The following is a 27,399-nucleotide window of genomic DNA, read 5'->3' as shown; positions in this document are numbered from 1 at the left end:
CATCTCCTGAATCTCCCACCTCAACGTCAGTGGAGGACAATGTACAAGATGTCTCTACTCAGAAAGGATGTCCCCACCAAAGTCAGCCTCTCATCCCAGCCACATTGCATCCTCACAACTCAGGTAGAAACACGTTGGCAATGGCTTTCGGGCAATCTTCAGAGAGTTGTTAAAGATATTCTATTGTCATCTCTTTTACTCTGAGTGCAGCACCAAAGGCAATATCTTTGGACTTTGGTCCCTTCTCTTGCTGACATTCCCATCGTTCTCTCCGTCCCTTCATTCTCTGCAGCTTTAAACACACTTGTCTTCCACATTTCACTGTTCTGAAGGATCACTGACCTGAAATGTCAACTCTCTTTGCGTTCCACATCTGCTGCCTGATCTGCCGAGTGTATGCAGTACTTTTGGTTCTTGCTTCTGAAATTCTCAACCTTGACATGAATTATGTCAAACTTGACTCAACATAAGAAAAGTCAACTGAAGAGGAAAGTAACCAAAGCCAGTTTGCCCAGGCAGCCACAAGGAATTGCAGATACTGGAATCTTGAGCACAAAACACAAAAGTGCTAGAGTATCTTACTCCAGGCAGAATCTTTGGAGGACATGGATAGGCGACATTTTGGGTCGGGACCTTCCTTCGGGAAGAAGGGTCCCAGGTATCGCACACCCACGTTCTCCAGGGATGATTTGTGTTTTTTGTAGTTTTGCCAGGATTAGAGAAGCTGCTTTCAAAATATATGAATCTTGTTACATAGCTGGAACCTGTAGGCTTCGAGTTTTTAAAAAAAGTATTTATAAAACAAAGAAATTCCTGTGGAATTTGCTTTCATTGGTTAATTAAATCCATCAGCAAGAATAAAGATTTCTTCATCAAATAATACTGCAGATACTGTCAAAAATTGGCTAACAAATTCTATTAGTATAAGGCTCACAATCTAAGAAAAATATTGCCCCATGTATCAGTTAAACCTAAGTTATGGCCAGAGGAACAACTTTACAACTTCATAAAAATAGCTACTGTGTCAGTTCTGGGGGATTAACAATAACATGCTCAGCACAAGAGTGGTTGCCTGTATTTGCTGTTTGTAGCCGCACGTTGGCTAACCAAGTCAGTCACCAAACCGCTCTGCAAAGAACTGGCACCACAAATTCAAGCTGATATTTGATAATGGCTGATTGGAGACGAAGTGAAACTGGTGCCATTTCAACCATCATCACATGCAGCATGCGATTCTGTTCTTGATTTATGTAAACAATCAGAATGTGTGGAGAGGATGTTTCCACTAGTGGGAGAGTCTAGGACTAGAGGTATAGCCTCAGAATTAAAGGACGTTCCTTCAGGAAGGAGAATGGGGTTAGGAGGGAGAGATAGATCAGCCATGATTGAAAGGCGGAGTAGACGATGGGCTGAATGTCCTAATTCTGCTCCTATCACTGATGACCTTGTGTACAATATTGTTCATCGTTCCTTGCTTATGCTGTGAATGACCTTTAATTGTGTTCATCTCCTCTAATTCAGTCTTCCTTTCGATCCTTTTCTTCTTTATTGTTTATTCTTTAAATCGGAATAGACAATTAGATGCCCTGTTTATTCCATGTCTAGGTTGTATTTTTATTAAAATGTCTCCAAGACATTTTGTTTTATTATTTTATATTTCATGCTTAATTATCCATTGGTAGGACATTAAACAGTCATTTTTTTCATTTGAACTGATGCTTTAATTTGTTGGTATATTGTTGTTGAGTTTTGGATAACATATCATTGATAAAATCAGGAACAGTTGCAATTATTTTTTACTAAAAAGAAAGATCCTACTGCATTCTCAATCACTGTTGGTTAGTCAATTGAACAGTCAATAACTCTACTGTTCTCCTTGGCTTCAATTCTGCCGTCATCATCATCACTCCCCTCATGGAATTCTTGACCCCTGTGACTGTGAAACCCTTACCCTCCATGTCACCACCATCCTCCCCTCCCCCCCTTCCCCAAGCCACAAGGTACATATTATGGTGATCTCAATTTAAATCTGTCTTTCCAGAATCTTTTTAATTGACGTTCCATTTGGCACAGTACTGGAATGGCTTTTCAGAAAGTCATGATTATCTCCTATGTAATGGGACAGACTAATCTACTCCAACTTGTTCTTCCTGATCTGTAGTGTATCACATGTTACGTTCTTCCAATGCCTCTACCACCCACCTAGTTCTTAAATATCTCCAAGATCTTGGAACTTTCGTAAGCCTGGCAACTGTCAAAACTTCTTATCCTCCAATTTTGGACCAGATCATACTCACATTTAATCACAGCTGCCAAAACTCCAAACCCACCATTACCTCCTGAAAGCCTCTGTGCTCCTGTCCTTAAAAACACTCTAACTAATTGGCCATCTGCAATAATAATTCAAAATATGGCTTAATATCAAATCTTGTTTGAAAATACTCTCCCTCAGTATCTTGGGATGTTCAGTCACACCAGAGGTCCAACATAAATACAAGTTCTTGTGAATTGGCCCTCAGGTTCTATATCTAGTCTTTGGCTAATCATCGGTATATCTGTGCCTAAAACTAAAGAATGGGTCACATTGACTTGAGTATGAGCCGTATCTTTCATATGCTTTGTATTCTGACTACAACAATATGAAAATCTTCTTAAATCTGGAAACCATCATAAAATTCCACTAACTAAGTTACTAACATGGAAATCTGCCTTCCTTGCTTTTGGATAAATTCAAAGTATCTGGCTGGAGCTGATGCATTTACTCATGCCAGCAAGAGCTTTGAATCTATTTTGTTAAGTGTTGTACAATTTATTTTTGATCTAGGTGCAGTTGGATCAAATCCAAACCAATATGAGTAAATGTCTTCAAGACTACAATAACTTCAAAACTATTGAAGTAATCATCACCAAATGTTGCATGCAACTTCCAAGATTACTAGTCACATCTTGAGCAAACACGGGCTTGGAAACGCTGGTGCATTTACCAGTTTTTACAGACTAGCAATGAGGCATGCTGACTTGGCAAAAGAACTGTTAAGTCTGGAAGCAAAAGAGCAAGAGTTCGGCTGAGCCAAATAGAACACAACAACACAGGAACAGGCCCTTCGGCCCACAGTGTCTGTGCCGAACATCATGCCAAGTTAAACTAATCTCTGCCTGCATACGATCCATATCCCTTCATTCCCTGCATACACACGTGCCTATCCAAAAGTCTCACATGGCACTATCGTATCTGCCTCCACCACCTTGGCAGCATGATCTTGACACCCACCACCCTCTGTGTAAAACCACCTGTCCCCCAAATCTCCTTTCCCGTTGCCCCTCTCACCTTAAAGCTATGCCCTCTAGTATTTGATTTTTGCATCCTGGGAAAAAGGTTCTGACTGTTTACCCCATCTATGCCTCTCATAATTGTATATATTCTCCCAGGTCTCTACGCAACCACAATTGTTCAAGAAAAACACAACCCAGGTGTGTCCGTCCATCCTCTCTCTCCCTGGAGCTAATACGACCTGGTGCAGGAACAAAATGGGGAACAAAAGCCTGCAACATAAATAATTAGAAAATCTGAAGGAAACCCTGGTACCATAAGATTCACAGGTTGCCTATTTACCTTATTGGTATTTGTAGACAAGGTCTGGGGGTGGGGGTGCTGAGATAGCTGTGGGGGACCCATATACTCTGCCATAACACACCATTCTTAATTATCACCAGCATTTTATGAGAGGTGGAGGTAGAGAGGTAGACAGAGATGCTTCCCCTTGAGAGAAGGTCAGGGACTAGAAGATACGGAATGAAAGTAACTGCAAAAGGAGCAGAACTGATGGGGGCAATGGTTGCTTTGATGTGGTGAATGGTTAGGATCAGAAGCGCACTGGTGGGAATGGATGCCACTTCTCTTGTGGCGCTCACCAGGAAAATGGAAACGTAGCAAAAAGGAAATGGAGGGCTGAGCAGAGAGCAAAGGGTAGTCGGAGTGGGTGGGGTGCTTCTAGATAAAGTCAGCAAGCACTCAGTGGCTGAATGGCATCTTTTCCTGCTATAACCTAGTTGTGATTTTCAGCAGAAGATAAGTTGGTGTATTTTCCTGCAGTGAGACAACTTTACTTTCCACAGAACACTAAATCTGCACAAATTTAAACACGGACTGGGCACCTGACATGGTCCTGCATCAATCCCGCAGCTATGTTGACGTTTTACGGCCACACTGCTCCTGCATTGCTGCCAGCAAAGCTGCCGCAATGACTGATGCATGGTGGCACTTGCAGTGACTGGTGCTGTGATGCATGGTGGCACTTGCAGTGACTGATGCTGTGATGCATGGTTGCAGCTTGCAGTGACTTTTGCTGGTGTTGGTGATGCATGGTGGCAGCTCGTAGTGACCGGTGCTGTGATGCATGGTTGCAGCTTGCAGTGACCGGTGCTGTGATGCATTGTTGCAGCCCGCAGTGACTGGGTCACAGGTAGATGAATACAATGTTCTTCACAAGAAGGGCCCCATGAAAGGTTCCTCACAGAATACCTTGTCACCGTTTCCAGATTTCCCTGATGATTTAAAGTACATTCTATCCATTCCAGAATCACGATGTGGCACGCTTTTACAGCTTTTGGAAAATGTTGTTCCAAAAACAAAGAGGTTTTTAGATAGGCACATGGCAGTGCAGGGAATGGAGGGGTATGGATCATCTCCAGGCAGATGAGATCAAGTTAGCTTGGCATCACATTCGGCACAAACATTGTGGGCCAAGTGGCCTGTTACTGTGGCCGCACTGCTCTGTGTTCTATGTTCTAACTGAATTAAAAATCATAAACCAAAGGGAAGTAGTATCAGGCGAACACTGTGAGATTACCAAACTCCATGATTAGACATCAGGGTTAAACCTTCTGGAATGCATCCAGCATAATTGACAACTTCAACAGCACAGAGCACCCTGATATATAGACCAGTGCAGCCCACGAACAGGCCCTTCAGCCCACAACGTCTGTGCTGAACATGATGCCAAGACCATCACTATGTACCTACATGTCAGTGATGTCCCTCCATTCGCTGCAGATCCATGTTCCTGACCAAAAGTCTTTGAAATGCGTCAAACAAGTCTGCTTCAACCACCACCCCCACCAGGGGTTCCAGATACCCACCATCGCCCGTGTAAGAAACTTTCCCCACACATCTCCTTTCAAATCTGCCCTTCTCACCTTAAAGCTATGATTTAAGCATCATAAGAGTTTGAAATAGACATACAACATAATGAACATATGAAACTAAATAATTATTTTGGAAATTTACACCTGTCTGCCATACATTTTAATGAATTCATTACAAGGAACCATAATGGTTATAAACAGTACATTGATTGATAAGAAAAAAATGATCTGTAATGAGAACATAACTTGTAACCAATAAAGTATCTGGCAGAAATCCTAATATTGGTGCTCACTCACTTAATAGCTGTTGATCTAAGGGATCTTTAGGGAAATCACATCTCAACATTGAGAGAGGTTTAGCAGTTAAAGATTAGTTCAGTTTAGACGCAGGGCGGCAGAAGCAGGAAGCGATGAGCCTGGTAGATGTAAACACATGGCTGCAAGTGCTGAGAAGATCACTAATGTATCTGTCAGAATGATTTTCATTTAACTTGTAGCATTACAGTGCACATGCTGTTATACAATTAGAGAAATTAGTTGTCGTGTGGCATTAATCAGCGTTGCCACAATAAAGTCAGCACCACTGGTCGTGACCCTGGCTATTGTTACATTATAGCTGCCATGTCAAGACCGATTGCCCCAAGTTAATTCGAATACTACAATCCTTAGAACTAATTTTGTCCATTGCTTAAAAAAATACAGGAGTGGTGTACTGGCTAAGTAATATACCTGAACCAAATCCATACATGAAGAAATCAATTCACAACTTAGATCAATCTGGAGAAGGGTCCTGACCGAAGCATTGCTCACCCATGTTCTCCAGAGATAGTTCACCTGTATTCATCCCTCTGGCTTCACAATTCACATCTCCTCTATCCTTTTCTAGCACCTTTGTCTTTTCATCTCTGGCCATTGTCCAAGCATCTGCCTAGCAAAAAGTCCCCTCACTTGTATCCACCTATCACTGTCTCCAGCTCTCCTCCAGCTTTCCCCCACCCCCGCTCGCCCCCCTCGCTAACACTCTGTCTGATTAAAGGGTCCTGGCATGAAACGTCGTCTATCCACATTCTCGAGAGATGCTGATTGACCCAATGTTACTCCAGCACTTTGTCTTTTTTTGTAAACCAGCATCTGCAATTCTTTTTGTCTCAATTTGGATCTTCAGTTAAACACATAAATGTTGAGACGGAGCTTGAGAACAAATCAGGACAGTAAATGAAACAGCATTTTGCCGAAATAAATATCAATTGTAATCTTTTAAAAGAGGAGCCATGTAATTTTAGCAGCACAGTGGGGCAGCTGGTAGAGCAGTTGCCAGACACCCAGGTTTGATCCTGATCTTGAGTGCTGCCTGTGTGGTGTTTGTATGTTCTCCCTGTGTATGAGTGGGTTTCCTCCAGATACTTCTAGTTCCCAAAGACGTGTGAGTTTGTAGGTTAATTGACCTCTGCAAATTGCCCCTGGTGTTTAGTGAGTGGACGAGAAAGCAGGATAACATGGAATTAATGTGAACGGGTGATCGATGGTCAGCATGGACTCGTTGGGCCAAAGGGCCTGTTTCTAGGCTGCACCTCTAAACTAAATTAAGCTAAACTCTTCATTTATAGTTAGAGTTGACTGTTAGCCAAACAACATCTGTGGAAAACCACCAACCCAAAACATTGGTTTCTCTTTTCATAAATGTTGCCTGACTGGCTGAATTCTTCCAGCTGTTCCGTTTTTGAGTTTAGACTTTCGAGATGCAGCATGGAAACAGGTCCTTCAGCCCACCAGGCCCGCAATGATCAGCGATCACCCCATACACCACTTCTATCCTACACACGAGGGACAATTTATAATTTTACTGAAGCCAATTATCTGATAAACCCGTTCATCTGCAGGATGTGGGAGGAAACCGGAGCACCTGGAGAAAACCCACGCAGGTCATGGGGAGAACGTACAAACTCCGTACAGACAGCGCCCGTAGTCAGGATGGAACCCGGGTCTCTGGCGCTGTGAGGCAGCAACTCTACCGCTGCACCACCATGTCACCATCAACGTTAACAAGTCAGTCTGTTCCAAGTGAAAGGGAGCATTTCACTCCCCACCCTCCTGGACTCCACTACGTGGACCTGTGGTCTACCTTACTGGTTGCCCAGGTACAGTGAAAAGCTTTTTTCTGCGTGCTATTCAATCAGACAATACCGTCCGGTGTTCGCCATGGACTTGTGGGCCAAAGGGCCTGTTTCAATGCTGTGTCTTTCAAGCAATCAAACTAGCCCTGACAGCATAAAGATAGCCTGTATTTCTGAAAGGAGAATATTTTGTGCTTAGTTTAGGATAATTATTGTCAAGTGTACAGAGGCACAGTGAAACGTTTTGCATGCTATCCAAAATGATGGGATAAACCATACATAAATACAATCAAGGCAAACTCAAATGCAAAAGGTAGAGCAAAGGGAAAGATACAAGAGAGAGCAGAATGTAGTTCTCAGCATTGTAGCGCATCAGTTCCACAGACAAAGTCCAATGTCCGCAATGGTCTGAAGAAGGGTCTCGACCTGAAACGTCACCCATTCCTTCTCTCCAGAGATGCTGCCTGACCCGCTGAGTTACTCTGGCTTTTTGTGTCTATCGTCGGAGTACATGTGAATCGGACTGTGCCCTAGCCCCTGGCAACCTGGATAACAGACGGGAAGAAGCTGTTCCTGAGTCTGATCGCGTGCACTTTCAAGCTTCTGTACCTTCTGCAAGAAGGAAGGACCAGGGTGGGACAAGTCATTGATTATGGTGACTGATGGATCTGAGGCAGCATGAAGTGTAGATGGTGTTAATGGTGGGAAGTCTGATCTGTGTAATGAACTGGGTGCATCTACAGCTCTCTGCAATTTCTTATCGTGGTTCTATAATCCTCCCCTTAGCATCAGCCACAGTTGCAATCACGAGTTGTAATGTGGTTATAATCTTGGCTGGGTGCCTGCTTGGAACAATAACCCTTGCAGCTTGCAACCCTGCACACTTCAAACATAAACATGCTTTACAACACCAGTATGCCACATGTGGAGCAATGACTGACAAAATGCAAGGATTGTAGCGAGAGAATGATAAACTGTGGAAAAAATCTGCTGTGTGCGCTCAGTGCCAGGGTTGGAGAGTCCAGAAACAAGCGTGCTAGCATGCAGCTGATTGTGAGTAACCCAAGCACAGTAATGACTCCAGTCACTCCAGAAACAAACGTGCTAGCATGCAGCTGATTGTGAACAACCTCAGCACAGTAAGGACTCTAGAGAAACAAACGTGCTAGCATGCAGCTGATTGTGAATAACCTCAGCACAGTAATTACTGTCCACAACTCGGGTTATGAAGAGGAGAAAGTGTTTTTCCCCTGAGTGCAATCAGCTGCATTGCTGTGATTTTTATTTCTTTCAGTTCTAAAAATACAGCCACGTGCAAAGCAACACGCTGGGCCTCGGCTACCCTAATGCACAGGGCGTTTGATAGTAAGTTTAATCCACACCTGCAAGGTTCCACGCTCACAGATACATTGCCACTGCTGAACCTCAGGGGTTGCTTGGTTACTGCTACCCATTGCAGATGACATTAATTTTAAAGATATTTTTGAACATACGACTTTAAAATTAAATGATTAACCTCTCTTTGTGGCGTTATGCTTCTCAGCGCATTCCTTCCCCCCGTTCTACATTTCCGCTCCTGCACTCTGCTGCTGCTGCTGCTGGTGCAGGATGGAAACACAATGGATGTGGAGAGTTTAGGACCAGAGGTCGTAGCCTCAGAATTCAAGGGCGCTCTTTTAAAAAGGAGGTGAGGAGGAACTTATATCGTCAGAAGGTAGTTAATCTGTGGAACTCATTGCCACAGAGGGCTGTGGAGGCCGAGTCAGTGGAAAAATATCAGTGGATATTTTTAAGGCAGAGATAGACAAATTCTTGATTAGAATGGTGTCAGGGGTTATGGGGAGAAGGCAGGAAAATGGGATTCGGAGGCAGAGATCAGCCATGATTGAATGGCAGAGTAGACTCGATGGGCCGAATGGCCTAATTCTACTCCTATAACTTGTGAACTGCTAGTGCTGGAATCTCCATCTAAACACCTAGTGCTGGAGGAACTCGCTGAGCCAGGCAGCATCTGTGGAGGGAATGGGCAGATGACGATTTGGGTGGCTGTTTTTTTCAGACTAGTACAGGATTTTAGAACAAATTGGTCTCGCAACCAGTCTTTCCCAAACCTTCCAGCTCCTGCTGTGAGATTTCCTGCCACTAAAAGGGAGGGCTAAAGTTCTACGTTCCCGTGATCTTCATGCTCAGCTCTCTCAGCAATTTGTAAAGGTACTCGTGACTGGGACATTGTGGCCGTTACAGAAACCTGGTGATGGAGGGACAGGACTGGCCTGGCAGCTTCATATTGCAGGGAACAGGAGCTACAGGTGAGACACAGGTGGAGGTCAAAGAGGAGAGGGAGTTGCTTTATTTTTCTCTCAGAGGATTGTGGGTGTAAGGAAATGAGTTGCCACGGGAGGTAGATGAGGCAGGTATGATAGACATAGAAACATAGAAAATAGGTGCAGGAGTAGGCCATTCGGCCCTTCGAGCCTGCACCGCCATTCAATATGATCATGGCTGATCATCCAACTCAGTATCCTGTACCTGCCTTCTCTCCATACCCCCTGATCCCTTTAGCCACAAGGGCCACATCTAACTCCCTCTTAAATATAGCCAATGAACTGACCTCAACTACCTTCTGTGGCAGAGAATTCCACAGATTCACCACTCTCTGTGTGAAAAAAAACGTTCTCATCTCGGTCCTAAAAGACTTCCCCCTTATCCTTAAACTGTGACCCCTTGTTCTGGACTTCCCCAACATTGGGAACAATCTTCCTGCATCTAGCCTGTCCAACCCCTTAAGAATTTTGTAAGTTTCTATAAGATCCCCCCTCAATCTTCCAAATTCCAGCGAGTACAAGCCGAGTCCATCCAGTCTTTCTTCGTATGAAAGTCCTGCCATCCCAGGAATCAATCTGCTGAACCTTCTCTGTACTCCCTCTATGGCAAGAATGTCTTTCCTCAGATTAGGAGACCAAAACTGTACGCAATACTCCAGGTGTGGTCTCACCAAGGCCCTGTACAACTGCAGCAGAACCTCCCTGCTCCTGTACTCAAATCCCCTCGCTATGAATGCCAACATACCATTTGCTTTCTTCACTGCCTGCTGCACCTGCATTATAAGAAGACATTTGGACAGGTACATGGATAAGAAAGATTTACAGGGATAGATACAAAATGCTGGAGTAATGCTGGCAACATCTCTGGAGAGAAGGAATGGGTGACGTTTCGGGTCGAGACCCTTCAGAATCTCCACAAGGTTTACAGGGATATAGGCCAAATATAGGAGAAACAACAAACATAGAAACTAAGTCATGTAACTCCCACAGATTGTGTCTACTACACATCTGAGACGGAGATGTGACACAGTCCACTGTCGACGCCTCTAGATAATTGTCTGAGGAACAATAAAACTGTCCGACAAACTTCAAACTGCGATTGGAAACTGGTAGGTAAATGAAAAGTATTAACACAATTTGGCAGCTTAAATTTTTTTACATACTGGAGTAAAGACAAATTAAAAAGCAAAGTTTAAAGGAGATGTGTGGAGCAGATTTTTTATAACACACACACACTCTCACACACACCACACCCACACACACACTCACACACACACACTCACACACACTCACACACACACTCACACACACACTCACACACACACACACACACACACACACACACACACACACACACTCCGGGTGGTGGGTGCCTGGTATGTGCTCCAGGAGTGGTGGTGGAGGCAGATAGTGGTGTTTAAGATGCTTTTAGTTTGGCACCTGTTTATGCAGGAAATGGAGACAGAGGAGGTTAATCTGAAGATAGGTCGTGACCTGAAACGTCATCCCTGAAACACCTATCCATGTCCTCCAGAAAAGCTGCCTGACCCGCTGAGTTACTCCAGCGCTCTGTGAAACGTCACCTATCCATGTTCTCCACAGATGCTGCCTGACCCGCTGAGTTACTCCAGCACTCTGTGTTTTAATCTGAGATTAGTTTATCTCGGCATCATGTTCAGCACAAACATTGTGGGCCGAAGGGCCTGTTCCTGTACTGTACTGTTCTGCGTTTTCTGACGATTATTTTAAAAATCCCATCTTTTCCCCCCCTCAGTAAGGGAGATATTGATTTCTGAAATCAAAGGTTATTTGACTCATTATGGCCATTATATGTTTGAGGTGAATGAGAAAGTGCAGGCTGGCAAAGACTATTCGGTTGAATTATGTTATTACGGATATTAGAGTCTTTTGCCCAGAGTAAGTGAATCGAGGTCAAGAGGACATAGGTTTTAGGCGAAGTGGAAAAGATTTAATTGGAATCTTTGCCTTTTTGCCTTTGCCTTTTTCACACAGAGGGTGGTGAGGGTATAGAACAAGCTGCCAGAGGAGGTAGTTGAGGCAATGTTTAAGAAACATTTAGACAGGTACATGGATAGGACAGGTTTGGAGGGATACAGGCCAAACGCAAGCAGGTGGGTCTAGTGTAGCTGGGACATGTTGGTCGGTGTGGGCGGGTTGGCCCTGTTTCCACACTGTATCACTCTATGACCTTATTATTCACAACTGCGTGTTTGTCCTTTACCCGTTCAGTGTTGCGTTGATACCCTGGGTGCAGTTTGCTGTTCAATATTTTCTGCGTCTGCATTTGCAACTTTAGGCACGCTGAGGCTTCAGTTTCAACAATGAGTCAAATTGCTTCTCGATGAGCAAATCCCCCTGATGTTAGCTGCACCTTTGATATGCTGGATTAAAAAAATTGCTGGCCAGCCCAACACCTTTAATTTGGTCCACTGGTAGATGGTTAATGATGATTCATTGGTGGGATATTCAACAGAGTTATCACTGGACCGCAGAACAATGCAAACCGGAGTGGAAATATCCTATCCCACAGTTAATACCACAGCTTCCATTGGAATGAAAGGCCACAACAAAATAATAAACTTCACTACTACAGTATTATACGTTGCACCAAATACAAAGCATTGTTCCTCTACAAAAATGCAAATGTTCTGTTTGAAACCAGGCATTCTATTTTGTGAATACAGAATATAGAAACAAGTATAGAAACAAGGAACTGCAGATGCTGGTTTGCCAAGGAAAGACACAAAGTGCTGGAGTAACTCAGCGGGTCAGGCAGCATCTCTGGAGAACATGGATAGGTGACGTTTCACAGAGTGCTGGAGTAACTCAGAGGGTCAGGCAGCATTTCTGGAGAACATTGATAGGTAACGTTTCAGGTTCTTCAGACTCTTCCAATCCATTGTTGCCAATCCATGTTCTCCAGAGATGCTGCCTGACCCGCTGAGTTACTCCAGCACTCTGTGAAACGTCACCTATCCATGTTCTCCAGAGATGCTGCCTGACCCGCTGAGTTACTCCAGCACTCTGTGAAACGTCACCTATCCATGTTCTCCAGAGATGCTGCCTGACCCGCTGAGTTACTCCAGCACTCTGTGAAACGTCACCTATCCATGTTCTCCAGAGATGCTGCCTGACCCAGTGAGTTACTCCAGCATTTTGTGAAACGTCACCTATCCATGTTCTCCAGAGATGCTGCCTGACCCAGTGAGTTACTCCAGCATTTTGTGTCTTTTTTTTACAATAAACATCCTTAGAAATGAGTTCCATGCCCACATCTGAACCATTCCCTGCAAAACCTACACATGACTCTTTGGCATTTCATCCTAAAGTGTTCTGAACTGGTTTTTAAAATTGGTTCAAGTACAAGTTAACAGGGGAAAAACTATGAAACTATTAATGTTCGATTTCGGTTAGGTTCGTATAAATTGGTATCAAAACTTAAATATCAAACTTAATTAAAATCAGACATCAGCTGTGAAAGGCAAAATCAGCATTTTTCCGTGACAAAGGCAGTCAGGGATTTAAACACCATTCATATCACAGGATATTTGATCTCTGCATTTAATCTATTCATCAGCAACAAGTCAGTGTAACATTCCTCCGAGAGTGAAGCCATGCTGTCTAAAGTGCACACTGAGGTACAAACGTCAATGATAATTACATGCTCATTGCAATTGTATTACGTTATATTATTTGCCTGAGCAATCCACAGATATATTTCAGATAAGGATCTTAAATTATGCCTGAGTTTTAAGAAAATGATTCACGCACTTACCTTATCTTCGAGACGAATCAGTCTGGCTCCTGCAGTGTAGTAACCCTTGTCTAATCCCTTCTCTACACAAAAAGGTAAGATATGAAGCAAAAAAAGGAACCACGAAAAAAAAAGAGATTATGGTGCTTCAAGATTAACTTTAGAAAATTATTCTTGAAAGCCTACAGAGAGACAAACTTGACCAATTTTAACTGAAGCCAACTAGGATAACTTAGATGCTGCAGCATAAAATGTGGCAGGGTTCCCCACTGCCCGATTTAGACTGGGTCCAGCCTGCGTGACACTTTAGTCAGAGGGTGGTGAATCTGTGCAATTCTTTGCCACAGAAGGCTGTGGAGGCCAAGTCAGTGGATATTTTTTAAGGCAGAGATAGATAGATTCTTGATTAGGACATGTGTCAGAGGTTATGGGGAGAAGGCAGGAGAATGGGGTTAGGAGGGAGAGATAGATCAGCCATGATTGAATGGCGGAGTAGACTTGATGGGCCGAATGGCCTAATTCTACTCCTATTCCTTATGAACTTATGACTGTGAGGATCATGGGATTGATAACTTGTCTGCTTTAGGTGTGAGAGCAGTTTCAATACAGACAACAAATCCTAAATGAGATGCGCAGGCCCCCGATTGCAGGCCCAGACAATTCTTCAGACCCTAACCGGCATCTGCGGGTTTTTTTCCAACACTTGGACACAGATATTGAAAGCTAGCTGGGGGTCCTCAAGAAATGGCAGACCTATGGTGAATGTGTAATGCTTGTGAGACAATATTCTTACTGGTGCCATAAAACAGCTCAGAGACTGGTGGCTCAGCTTCACACCTGGGACTGTTACCACTTTTAGTTCCAAGGAGGTTATTTTAAACCTTGCCCTGTCAGCAAGTCTCTGTGGACATTTTAATTTGGCAGGTGCATCTATCTGAACTCACACAAATCACCTTCTTTTCTCAAAATATAATTGGTTGATGTGGTGTCCCGATTTGAACATTATGTTATTAACCTGGCAACATGAGTGTGTGTGTGCCAATAAATCAGCATGAGAATTTAAATTCAAGCAATTAATAAAAACATGGAATTAGAAAATAAATATGATCCGTGTTAGTCATGGTGAAAATTGATTGATTTAATTGATTGAAAGATACAGCATGGAAACAGGCCCTTCGGCCCACCGAGTCCACACTGACCATCGGTCACCCATTCACACTAGTTCTATGTTATCCCACTTTCTCATCCACCCCCCCACTCACTAGAGACACTTAGCAGAGGCCAATTAACCAACATCTTTGGCATGTTGGACGAAACCGGAGCACCCGGAGGACATGTATGCGATCATTCTTTGTAGCTGTAAAACTATAACGCTGTAACAGTACGTTGTCAGGAACTCTCTTTACACTACCTGTTGTGTACGGCTTGACTGTACTCATGTGTCTGCATGATTTAACTGCATGGCACACAAATAACGTTTGTCATTGTATCGCACTGTCCACAACAATAGAAACATAGAAACATAGAAAATAGGTGCAGGAGTAGACCATTTGCTTTCTTCACTGCCTGCTGCAACTAATAAGACACCAAACCAAAACCAATATTCTGAGCAATATGTACATCAAAATTGTAAACATGTCCAGAAACAACAGCTTTAACAATTTGCTATATCTACTCAAATAAACCTCCATTCTTTTATTGAAGGTAGACACAAAATGCTGGAGTAACTCAGCAGGTCAGGGCGCATCTCTGGAGAGAAGGAATGGGTGACGTTTCGGGGCGGGTATCCCCGCCCACTCCCCTGACATCAGTCTGAAGAAGGGTCTCGACCTGAAATGTCACCCATTCCTTCTCTCCAGAGATGCTGCCTGACCCGCTGAGTTACTCCAGCATTTTGTGTCTACCTTTGATTTTAACCAGCATCTGCAGTTTTTTTCCTATCCATTCTTTTATCATTGGTTTCCTGTGTGTATTGCAGTGTCGTGTCTGCCAAATATAAGAAACTGGAGATTTCTATGCACATTAAAATTACAAGCACCTTTTTATATATATTTGAAATGAACAGAAAATATTATTTTATACACTTGTGAAACATTTACCTGAAAGAAAAAATGCAGGTTTTCCCAGAGAATGATCCAACCTGGAATACAGACAAGTCGTGTTAACTTTATACAAAATCTTCGCAGTTGACAAATAACAATGATAGTATGACATTATTTTAATAGATAATTCATTTTAATAGTTAATAGTTAATTACCCAAAACGGTGTGAAAAATACGTCTTTTGATTTTCACAATTGCTTTCAAATTTTAAAACTGAGGTGAGAAAACCCTTTTTCGCCCAGAGAGTTGTGAATTTGTGGAATTCTCTGCCACAGAAGGTAGTGGAGGCCAATTCACTGGATGAATTTAAAAGAGAGTTAGATAGAGCTCTAGGGGCTAGTGGAATCAGGGGATATGGGGAGAAGGCAGGCACAGGTTACTGATTGTGGATGATCAGCCATGATCACAATGAATGGCAGTGCTGGCTCGAAGGGCCAAATGGCCTCCTCCTGTACCTATTTTCTATGTTTCTATGTTTCTATGAATGAAATTGATTTGCAATTGTTTGTGTTTTGGGGTCAGATATTTGTTTGCTATCTTAACATATGAGCAAGTCATTCATTTCTGAAAATCAAAGAGCTAGAAATCTGAAATAAAACTAAATGTCCTGGAAAAAAGCTCAGCATGACAGGCAGCATCAGTGGAAAGAGAAAAAACGTTATTGTTTTAGGGTGATAGTCGTTTGATCAGAACTAGGAAAAGTAAAAAAAAAATACAACGTCTTTGAAGTTGCAGAAAAGCGTGAGGGATGTAGAAAGTGACAGGAATGCTTGTGATAGGATGTGAGTCAAGAGAACTGAACGTTACAGATGTGTTATTGCCAACAGAGGGGAGGGTGGGGAAAGCTTGTTATTCGTAGCTGAAAACACAATGTGTTGCAGGAACTCAGCGGGTCAGGCAGCATCTGTGGAGGGAACGGACAGGTGACGTTTCGGGTTGGGACCTTCTTCATTCCTATCCATTCCCTCCACAGATGCTGCCTGGCCATTGAGTTCCTCCAGCACTTTGTGTTTTATGCAAGATTCCAGCATCTGCAGTTCCTTGTGTCCCTTTCTCTCTCTTAATTGTAGCTGTTGTGTCTGGAGTAAAGAGTGCAATGTGAATGAGAACAAAGACATGAAACAATCATGGCTGCGCATGTTATGAGACGCAACGTCTGTTCACGTTTACCTGCGTTGTAATTCTTTGATCCGGACCATCATAGTCAGGTGGCCTTGGGAATATTGTTCAATAACATCTCGTACATCGTAAGGTTTGCGAGCTTGCTGTGGAAAACATTGCAAAAAAATGCCATGAATTTAACAATTATAAAACTAGTCTCGGCAGCAAGTTGCAGCAAAATAAATACATGTGTACATATTGTGGAAGATTATTTTAATTGCGAGGGTCCATAAACAGGTGAGCTGTGCAGCATCTTTCGCTGGCATTCCAGGGTATTGACAATCGTAATTATTCATCAGAGGTGGTGTAGTTTAGAGATGCAGCATGGAAACAGGCCTCTCGGCCCACCGAGTCCACACTGACCATTCAACACCCCGTCAACACTAGGTCTATGTTATCCCACTCCCACACACCAGGGGCAATTTACAGAGGGACAATTGACCTACAAACCCACACGTCGTTTGGACATGGGAGGAGCCTGGGCGCCCGGTGGAAACCCACACAGTCACAGGGGGAACGTGCAAACTCCACGCAGACAGCACCCGAGACAGCATTGAAACCGAACTGCACCTGCCAGCTGCACCACGATGCTGCCCTGCATCACTGTGCCTGCACATTTTGCTATTTTATTGCGTGATGCGATTATAATGCAGTAAAATGCAGTTGCCAATTTGTGTACAGTGAGGTCACACATAAATAGCACAGGAACAGCATCTTTGGTCCATAATGGACATGACCACAAGTGAAATGAATCTAATCTGCCTGCAGTACCCATGTAAAAGCCTCTTAAATGGCACATCTTTAAACTTTGTCCCTTGCACCTTAAGGCCATGCCCTTTATTCCTTGATATTTCCTCACTCGGAAAAGGTTCTGACTGTCTACCCTATCTACGCCTCCATTCATATTTTAATTTTCATAATGAATGGCTAAAAATGTCATTCCGCGATTGAATTTCTGAGCACCTATTTGTTTCTCTCAGGTGTGGGATGAGGTAGGGGGGTGGGAGAAAGCCTGGCAAGGCCAAGGTGGATACAGGTGAGGGGGGGGGGGGGGTGGATTAGGAGATGGGTGCAGTAAGTGACAAAACCTAGAGGTGAATGATACACTACCTTCCAACCCATAGCTGAAATATCACTGGTATCTCCAATCAAGAATTTTTAATAATATCATCTCGTCTCTGATAGAACAAATGTGAGCTGAAATTCAGACATTTCCACCAGCACAAGTGCAGGCACCTGGTGTTTTACGCGTGTTTGATTTATACGTTTTTGAATGAATACGTTTATTCCTTCAATACCAAAGCTTGGTTTACCTATTGGTATTTTGGGTATAAAGCTTTCAAATTTACTGCCGATAACATAGTCACTTATCTGTTTAATTTACGTGTTTGTGAATTACGCGCCACTTTTCAAGCAGGTAATTCTCCCTCTCCCGTGTAAAATGCAAGTTGCCTATATTTCCTTTTCTTTAGAATTGTCCGGAACATTGATAACATTTCAACTTGATCTAATTGATTCTTATTTCTCACCTGAAAATTTCTCCTGGCAACAAAATACTGCATCCGCCGAATAACTTTCACAGCAGCCCTGTGTGCTTCTGTTAATCTGAAAGACAATGGGGAGTTAGGAATAAACCGTAATGTAACTGAACTCAATCATGTAGACAGGATGATACATGCTCAGTTTTGCAATAGACAGCAAAATGAAGGCAGTTAGATTTAGCTACGATTCATCAGGCTCCGTAGGCAATGGAGGTGGCAAGAATCAAACTAGCTCGAGACTAGACCAAGAATCAGATCAGACTAAAGTCTAATCAATCCACGAGGATAACTCGTCTCTAATCTCCGCCACCAATTGTTTTTCACAGTGGAGTTATTACTGCAGGGCTTCTCCACACATTCCCCCCTTGGTCTTAAGTGACAAGCTGGAATAGACTTATCTCCAAATGCATTTTTCATTCTGTTTGTTTAGCTGGGATTTATTTGACTTGAAGTGTCACAAACAACGTCTCAAAGTGTCTGATCCTATCCAATATAGACATGATTCAACCTTTTGATTGGAATGTAGCTTTTCCCCAGGTGTGGAACTAAAGGGCAATGGGATCGAACATGGAACTCATAAAGGATGATTGTAATCCTATACGCCCAGTGGAGACAGGCTGACATTTACCTGATCACGCTAAACTCCATTTTAATCTGATTTCCCGAGCAGGTGACAAAAAACACACCTGAGGCAGTTACTGTCGAGGTAATTTGAGAACCAGTGATGTAATTTTAAGATTGTTTTTTTGTAGTCGGGTAGAGTTGGGGTCATCTCTCCGTTAATTCTCTTCCAGGACACCTCCCAGGAGTTATCTTCTTTTCGGAAAGTGTAAATGCCAAAGCTTCTGTTCCCTTCAGCTGAGCCACTACCATCTCCCAGAGACCACTCTCTTTAACAACGCCTTGGTCCACTCATCCCTCACCACCCACTGACCCTGTCTCCCCTCCCCAGGTTCTTTCCCCTGCAAGATGTAACACCTGTCCCTACACCTCCTTCCCCACCTCCATCCAGGGACCCCAGCAGTCCTTCTAGATGAGACGGAGGTTCACGTGCACCTCCTCCAACCTCATCTACTTCATCCAATGTTCCTGAGGTGGCCTCCTGTGCATAGGTGAGACCAATGTTGACTAGGCGACCATTTTGCCGAACACTTGCACTCTGTTTGCCAAGGCCTGCTGGATCTCCTGGTTGCTAACCATTTTAACTCCCCATCCCATTCCCACACTGACCTTTCTGTCCTGGGACCCCTCCATTGCCAGAGTGAGGACCATGCAAACTGGAGGAATAGCACCTCATATTCCACTTGAGTAGCTTACACCCCAGCGGTATGACATTGGTGGATCTCCAAACTCTAGTGGTTCACTCATCCTTGCAGGCTACAGGTGGGAACATTACCAGGATCTGCTAATCAGGAGCAGGAGTTAACGTCTCTCTCACTCAGAGCACCATACATTCTCACCGCTGCACGCAAGAACTAAGAGGCAGCCAAATGTGTTCCAAGCATCTGCTTTTGTTAAACAGAACAGCAATTTATCAACTGTTTGCAACGTTGGGGGAGTGAGAAAAAGAAAGAACTGTTGGAGGTCAAATGGTTTAAAGTCAGTAGCTGAATGAATGTCTTAATCTTCCCATGTTACAGGTTTCAACTTGGTTTATTGGGAAATGTATTGCCAGGAAGGTCTCAAATTCTATCTTAAGTGTGACTCCACCCCCTGACACCTGCAGAGTGATTCTACACATTTTCTAAAAGCTTAAAGGAAACGGCTGAGGTTTAAGTAGTAACAGGTGTTAACTGCAAGGGAGAAAAGTAGATTAGACAGATTAGTGGATGCATTAACTTTTGTTATAGACACCAATAGTTTTTAAGTGTTTATTGAATACTGAAGGTTGCAGGAGCACAGGCAAACTGTAATTCAAATTATGAGCTTTACTGCAACATTGTCCCCCAACTATTTCATATTCGCTGTTTCCACGCTCGACCTCTCTTTGAAATTTATTGTTGACACATGCACTGAGCTACATTGAAAAGCGTTTTTTCGCATGCTATCCAATCTGATCAGATATACCACACATTGATACAATCAGTCCAAACTCAAGTGCAATAGTTGGAGCGAAGGGGAGGAAACCGAGCACAGTGTGGTAACGGTAACGTATCTCTTAGAGTAGGTCACAAGCAAAGCTACTGGGCATCTCAGCGAGAAAACCTTGCAACGATAGAGCGGGAGAGAGAGAGGGGAAAGAGAGCAACATGGCCGGTGAGCTGGGATTCAGCATGGACCATCACACACACCACACTCCCCACCATTGTAGATGTAGCCCAGTCCATCCCACACACCACACTCCTCACCATTAACTCCATCTGCATTTCACCCTGCCTCGGCAAAGGAGTTCATGTAATCAAACACATGTCTCACCCTCGTTATTCCTGTTTTGTCCCGGCTTCCGTCCAGCAGAAGGTACAGAAGCTTGAAAGCGCGCACCACCAGACTCAGGAACAGCTTCTTCCCCTCTGTTATCAGGCTTCTGAACGGCCCTTCCATAAGCTGGGGCACTGTCTGATTCACCTCTACCCCATTGCAGACATTGGACTTTGCCTCTGGAACTGATGCGCTACCATGCTGAGACCTATATTTTGCACTCTGTATCTTCCCGTTTGCTCTGTCTATTGTACCCCTGAGTTTGGCTTGATTGTATTTATGTATAGTATTATCTCATCTGATTGATTGGATAGCATGCAAAACAAAGCTTTTCACTGTGTCAATAATAACCATAAACCTCAACCCTCCTAAAGTTTGAAAATACATTTAGGCAGTAAGAGGTCAGACATTTTCCATAGAGTAATAGCAGAAGTCGACAAAGTAATCATCAACTATTCCAGTAACTGAAGAAGTATATAGAAACATAGAAAATAGGTGCAGGAGGAGGCCATTCGACCCTTCGAGCCAGCACCGCCATTCATTGTGATCATGGCTGAATGTCCACAATCAATACCCCGTGCCTGCCTTCTCCCCATATCCCTTGATTCCACTAGCCTCGAAAGCTCTATCTAACTCTCTCTTAAATCCATCCAGTGATTTGGCTTCCACTGCCCTCTGTGGCAGAGAATTCCACAATTTCACAACTCTCTGGGTGAAAAAGTTTTTTCTCACCTCAGTTTTAAATGGCCTCCCCTTTATTCTAAGACTGAGGACCCTGGTTCTGGACTCGCCCAACATTGGGAACATTTTTCCTGCATCAAGCTTGTCCAGTCCTTTTATAATTTTATATGTTTCTATAAGATCCCCTCTCATCCGTCTAAACTCCAGTGAATACAAGCCTAGTCTTTTCAATCTTTCCTCATATGACAGTCCCGCCATCCCAGGGATCAATCTCATGAACCTACGCTGCATTGCCTCAATTACAAGGATGTCCTTCCTCAAATTAGGAGACCAAAACTGTACACAATACTCCAGATGTGGTCTTACCAGGGCCCTATACAACTGCAGAAGAACCTCTTTAATCCGATACTGAAATCCTCTTGTTATGAAGGCCGACATTCCATTAGCTTTCTTCACTGCCTGCTGTACCTGCACGCCAACTTTCAGTGACTGGTGTACAAGGACACCCAGGTCTCGCTGCACTTCCCCCTTATCTAACCTGACACCATTGAGATAATAATCTGCCTCCTTATTTCTGCCGCCAAAGTGGATAACCTCACATTTATCTATATTATACTGCATCTTCCACGCATCTGCCCACTCACTCAACCTGTCCAGGTCACCCTGCAACCTCCTAACATCCTCTTCACAGTTTACACTGCCACCCAGCTTTGTGTCATCCACAAACTTGCTAGTGTTGCTTCTAATTCCCATCTACCAAATCATTAATATATATGGTAAACAGTTGCGGCCCCAACACCGAGCCTTGCGGCACTCCACTCACCACTGCCTGCCATTCTGAAAAGGACCCGTTTACTCCTACTCTTTGCTTCCTGTCTGCCAACCAATTTTCTATCCATGTCAACACCCTACCCCCAATACCATGTGCTCTAATTTTGGTCACCAATCTCCCGTGCGGGACCTTATGAAATATCTGATTGCACGTTTACAGGTATACAGTAAAAGCATGCTGACTGGTTGGAAGCATCACGGCCTGGTTCACCAACCCAAACACCCATGAAGGAGGGAGATTATCAAAAGTGGTATCACAAATTGCTGGAGTAACTCAGCGGGCCAGGCAGCATCTTTGGAGAGAAGGAATGGGTGACGTTTCGGGTCGAGACCCTTCTTCAGTGGTAATCACTGCCCGGTCCATCTCGGGCACCGATCTCCCCACCATCAAAGGGATCTACAGGAGGCGCTGCCTAAAAAAGATAGCCAGCATCATCAGAGACCCACACCACCCTGGCCACACTCTCACTGACCCACACCACCCTGGCCACACTCTCACTGACCCACACCACCCTGGCCACACTCTCATTGACCCACACCACCCTGGCCACACTCTCACTCACCCACACCACCCTGGCCACACTCTCATTTCACTCCTACCATCGAGAAGAAGGTACAGGAGCCTGAAAACCGTGACCTCCAGGTTCAGGAGCAGCTTCTTCCCAGCAACCATTAGCTCTTGAACACCACACAACCAACTAAACCACAAACTGTCTTGGTTGTTAAAGGACATCAGGCTTTTTTTAAACGCTAATAATGGGGTTTTAATTTATCACATTTTGTTTTGTTTATTATGTTAGCTCTGTGTACTATGTTTACAGACTGTTATGTTGCTGCAAGGAAGAATTTATCGTCTTGTTTTTGGTACATGTGACAATAAACGCTCTTGACTCTCTTATGAGTAGTTGGACATTTATCAAACCTTAACGGGTACATTTAGCAAATATGGAATCGAGGCAAATTTCAAATAAATGGCAAACCAGTGGTTGGACACTGATGACAAGATCAGAGTCACTGCAGAGTTGGGTATTGCTTGTGAGAGTGCAGGGAGGTTTATCGTTAAACACTGCTTTGTGCATCTAAAGGTGAAAAAGATGTCTGCAATATTGTTGGCTCCTTTCAAAAGGGCAATGGAATCATTGAGTAAGAATTTGTTATCTTTACAATCACACATTCTGGCACAAATAACACTGGGCACGGATTTACAATTAATTTAGTAATAGGATTCTGAACTATTTAGGAGGATCAGACGTGTTAAAGAAAGGGCCATTTATTTCACTTTGACAGCAACTCAAATTACCCGGGACTACTGTTGATATTTCAACAATGTGAGGGATTACTCAGCAGCTGATGTCTGAACTGTGTATAATATGCCTGGCTAATGGCGATATTCAGATTATTTTTGGTTCTGTAGTACAGTTTCATAATTACAAATGATAAGCTGACTGATAATTAGTGCAAACTAGGAACCATGCTTTTGAGACCTTGAGCAGCGTGACCTTGGTAATGCAGTTATGGGTTGCGGTTCATTCTCCCTGCTTGAATGCTTTGTTTCATGGCCTTCCACTCAAAAGTGCTGACTGTGCACTCTGTTGAATGACAAAGCCCATTGATTCAATGACAGAGTCACGTACAGCTCAAGAGCAGGGAGCAGTAAAAGTAGTCACAGAAATCATCAACTATGCCAAGAACTGGAGCAGTATATCTATTGGAACTCATTTTTATGAGTAATTGAACATTTAACATAATTTCAAAGCTTTAAACAATACATTTAACAAGTACAGAATCTTTTCTAAAATTCAAATTGTGGGAGTAACTTATGAAGATAATGGGTCAAATTTGAACCTTAAATACTTAAGATTTTGATTTACATTTCAACCCATTTATTTCTGGATTAAACTGGTGGCAGCAGATAACAAACCAACACACATCTCAGAGGGTCGGCCACACGCAAGAGTTGTCAGGAAAAACAACAATCACATATCTCTATTTCAACGCACTTTCTATTTTGATGGGAGACAATTTTCTCTGACACTTGAGAAAAGGTTAAAGGGTGGGGCAGGACTCATTGGGATAAAGTAGTGCTGTACACATACACCCTCCTTCAAGTACACCTGCATGCAAAGGCAGCACTTCATCACCACATCACTATCTAGGGCAGAGGAGGGGAGGGGAGGGGGGAGGGGAAGATAGAATTAACCAAATCCATTCTCCCATTGGGAAATGAGCCAGTAGTTTAGCAGACATTAATCTATGCATTACTGATTAGATTGTATTTTATATCTTACTGAAGTGATGATCAGAGGGACTGAGAGTGTGGTGGGGGCCTCAAAATGATGGTGGGGTCTCAAGATGGCGGTTGGGGTCTTTCGGCCCTGTGCGGCCCTGCCCTCTCCTCGCCAGCCCCCCCCTCCCTTCCCCTCCCCTCCCCCTCCCCTCCCCTCCCCCTCCCCTCCCCTCCCCTCCCCTCCCCTCCCCCTCCCCTCCCCTGCCCTAGATAGTGATGTGGTGATGAAGTGCAGGGGAGGGGAGGGGAGAGGGGAGGGGGGAGGGGAGGGGAGGGGGGAGGGGAGAGCTGGCGAGGAGAGGAGAGGGCAGGGCGCGCACAGGGCCGAAATACCCCAACCGCCACCTTGAGACCCCACCATCATTTCGTGGCCCCCACCACACTCTCAGTCCCTCTGAACATCACTTCATGAAGATATAAAATACAATCTGATCAGTAATGCATAGATTAATGTCTGCTAAACTACTGGCTCATTTCCCAATGGGAGAATGGATTTGGTTAATTCTATCTTCTTTGCTCAGCGACAAAGACTCCCATGACTATGGGTCTCGACCCAAAACATCACCCATTCCTTCTCTCCAGAGATACTGCCTGACCTGCTGAGTTGCTCCAGCATTTTGTGTCTACCTTCGATTTAAACCAGCATCTGCAGTTTTCTTCCCTTGTGCTGCCTTACAGCGGCGGCGCCAGGGACCCGGGTTCCATCCTGACTACGATCCTGACTCTCCGAGACACGGGGTTAAATGACTCTTTTGTTGATCATACAGAATGTGTTTCAACCAGATGGGATGTGCAAGCCGATTGATCCATGAGTCAAGTTGAAGTTGAACTCCATTGTCCTTTTTTATGGAGATGTTAAACTGAAACCTTAACTGTTTTTTCCTCTTTGGAGTCACAAGGAACTGCAGATGCTGGAATCTTGAGCACAAAAACTAAGTGCTGGAGGAACTCAGCGGCTCAGGCATCCTGGAAGTATGAAGAAGTGTCCTAGTCTGAAATGCTGTCTGTCCATTTCCCTCCACAGATGCTGCCTGACCCACTGTTGGTTTATTGGTTTTTACTGCAGTGCCTTTTTGTAGATTTACTTGATTAGGGTTTATGGGGCGAAGGCAGGAGAATGGAGTGGAGAGGGAAAGATAGACCAGCCATGATTGAATGGCAGAGTAGACTTGATGGGCCAAATGGCCTAAGTCTGCTCCGAGCACTTACTGCATGACCTTGCGTCCCAGTTTGCAAGTTGGTCCTTGCTGTTGGCGTCCATGGTGGATCGCCATCCTATAGAGCAGCTCATCGCTCATATGATACTGACCGCTCGGTTTTATTTTTTAAACTTCAGTAATCATTTTGTAATATTAAAACAAAATTGAAAATCCAGTTTCACTATTTTTTTGACATGTAACCGCCTAATTTAATTCATAAGTTTTATTTTTTCAACTTTAGCAACCTTTTTGTAATATTGAAACAAAATTGAAAAAACATTTCAACATTTTTTTGACACGGTTCATCCCAAAAAAAACAGAGTTTTTTTCCCTTTGGTAAAATGATCTGGTGGTGGTATTTGAATAGGTAGCAAGGGGTTCCCCAGTCAGCTGGGTAATGTTCCATCCTCAGAATGTATCCAAGAAGACCGCTAGCTTGATTATTCATCAGCCAACTGCAATAACATTGGACTTTGTGCTTGTTTCCATTTTAACGTAATCGCATTTAAAAAAGATATTTGCAACATCCTGGGTATGTACTACCTACATTTATTTATTAGTTTGTTATGATTCACCTGAAAAACTGACAATACTCTATATATTCACAAAATGCTGGAGTAACTCAGCAGGTCAGGCAGCATCTCGGGAGAGAAGGAATGGGTGACGTTTCGGGTCGAGACCCTTCTTCAGACTGAAGAAGGGTCTCGACCCGAAACGTCACCCATTCCTTTTCTCCCGAGATGCTGCCTGACCTGCTGAGTTACTTAAGCATTTTGTGAATAAATCGATTTGTACCAGCATCTGCAGTTATTTTCTAATACTCTATATAAGTCTTCAAAGGTTGGTAAAGCAAATGTTATTCTCACTGTGAATCAACGCCATTTTTATTTTTAGATTATTCCATTGTTTTATTTCAGCAAAAAATACTAATTCCTAAAATTCACTGCAGAGTTTATTGTGAGAAACCAACTTGCTGTCACGATGGAAGGGGTTGCCTTTATAAAGGACGGTGTCTATAATGTCTTACGCAGGCATTTTGTAAGCCATTTATCACCAGAAATGCAGGCCCGGCTGATGAAAGCCAGCATCTCGGCAGCAGGCACGTGCACTGACTTAATCAGGCTGACGCCTCTCACATCATTCCTTGGCGTGGTTCCTGACAAATTCCAACTACTGTACATCGCTGGGTAAGCAGGATACTGAATGCGATCTGGGCCAGCAAACCAAAGTGCACTGAATTAGATGCCATTAATTTGAGCTGTGTAGCTTCTGTCTGAATCTGCTGCCTCAGCAGAAGATGCAGTGTGGTGTGTGTGGCAAAGGGCAGAATGTTGACGTCTGATGTAGCCCCGGGCACATTGAAATGCGTCTGATCTGCTAACCGTGCTGTGCACTTCACAAGCTCACATCCATCGCCTCCCCTGCCAGACTTTAACTAACCAGTGCATGCTTATTCTCATAAATATCTCGGTTTTAGTTAGCATTCTTTACAAAAGATTGATAGATGGAAAGGCAGCATCTCTGGATAACTTGCATGGGCTGCGTCTTCTGATCATTCTTCTGACTGGGTTTTATAAAACATAGAAACAAAGAACTCCAGATGCTGGTTAATACACAAAAGGGCACAAAGTGCTGGAGTAACTCAGCGGGTCAGACAGCATTCTATAGAGAACATGGATGGGTGACATTTCAGGGCAAGACTCTTCTTTCGAATCGAAACATCACCTATCCATGTTCACAGATGCTGCCTGACCCGCTGAGTTACTCCAGCACTCTGTGAAACGTCACCTATCCATGTTCTCCACAGATGCTGCCTGACCC

General features: G+C 43.7%; 1 protein-coding gene across 3 annotated transcripts in view; it reads right to left on the bottom strand.

The window, feature by feature from the left end:
• The window catches only part of kcnq1.2 (potassium voltage-gated channel, KQT-like subfamily, member 1.2), a 184,145-nt gene that overhangs the window by 27,054 nt on the left and 129,692 nt on the right, over positions 1-27,399 (bottom strand). For all 3 annotated transcript variants that reach the window (XM_078416718.1, XM_078416720.1, XM_078416719.1), the window contains 4 exons: positions 18,151-18,226; positions 16,631-16,725; positions 15,458-15,498; positions 13,380-13,441 (listed from right to left, as the gene is read on the bottom strand). In XM_078416718.1, coding sequence (XP_078272844.1) covers positions 13,380-13,441; positions 15,458-15,498; positions 16,631-16,725; positions 18,151-18,226 — 274 coding nt within the window. The remainder of the gene's footprint in view (positions 1-13,379; positions 13,442-15,457; positions 15,499-16,630; positions 16,726-18,150; positions 18,227-27,399) is intronic.

The sequence above is a fragment of the Rhinoraja longicauda genome, chromosome 20 (assembly GCF_053455715.1).
Source record: "Rhinoraja longicauda isolate Sanriku21f chromosome 20, sRhiLon1.1, whole genome shotgun sequence".
NCBI lineage: Eukaryota > Metazoa > Chordata > Chondrichthyes > Rajiformes > Arhynchobatidae > Rhinoraja > Rhinoraja longicauda.
Note: the sequence above shows the minus strand (reverse complement) of the source record. Positions and strands in the feature narration are given on the sequence as shown.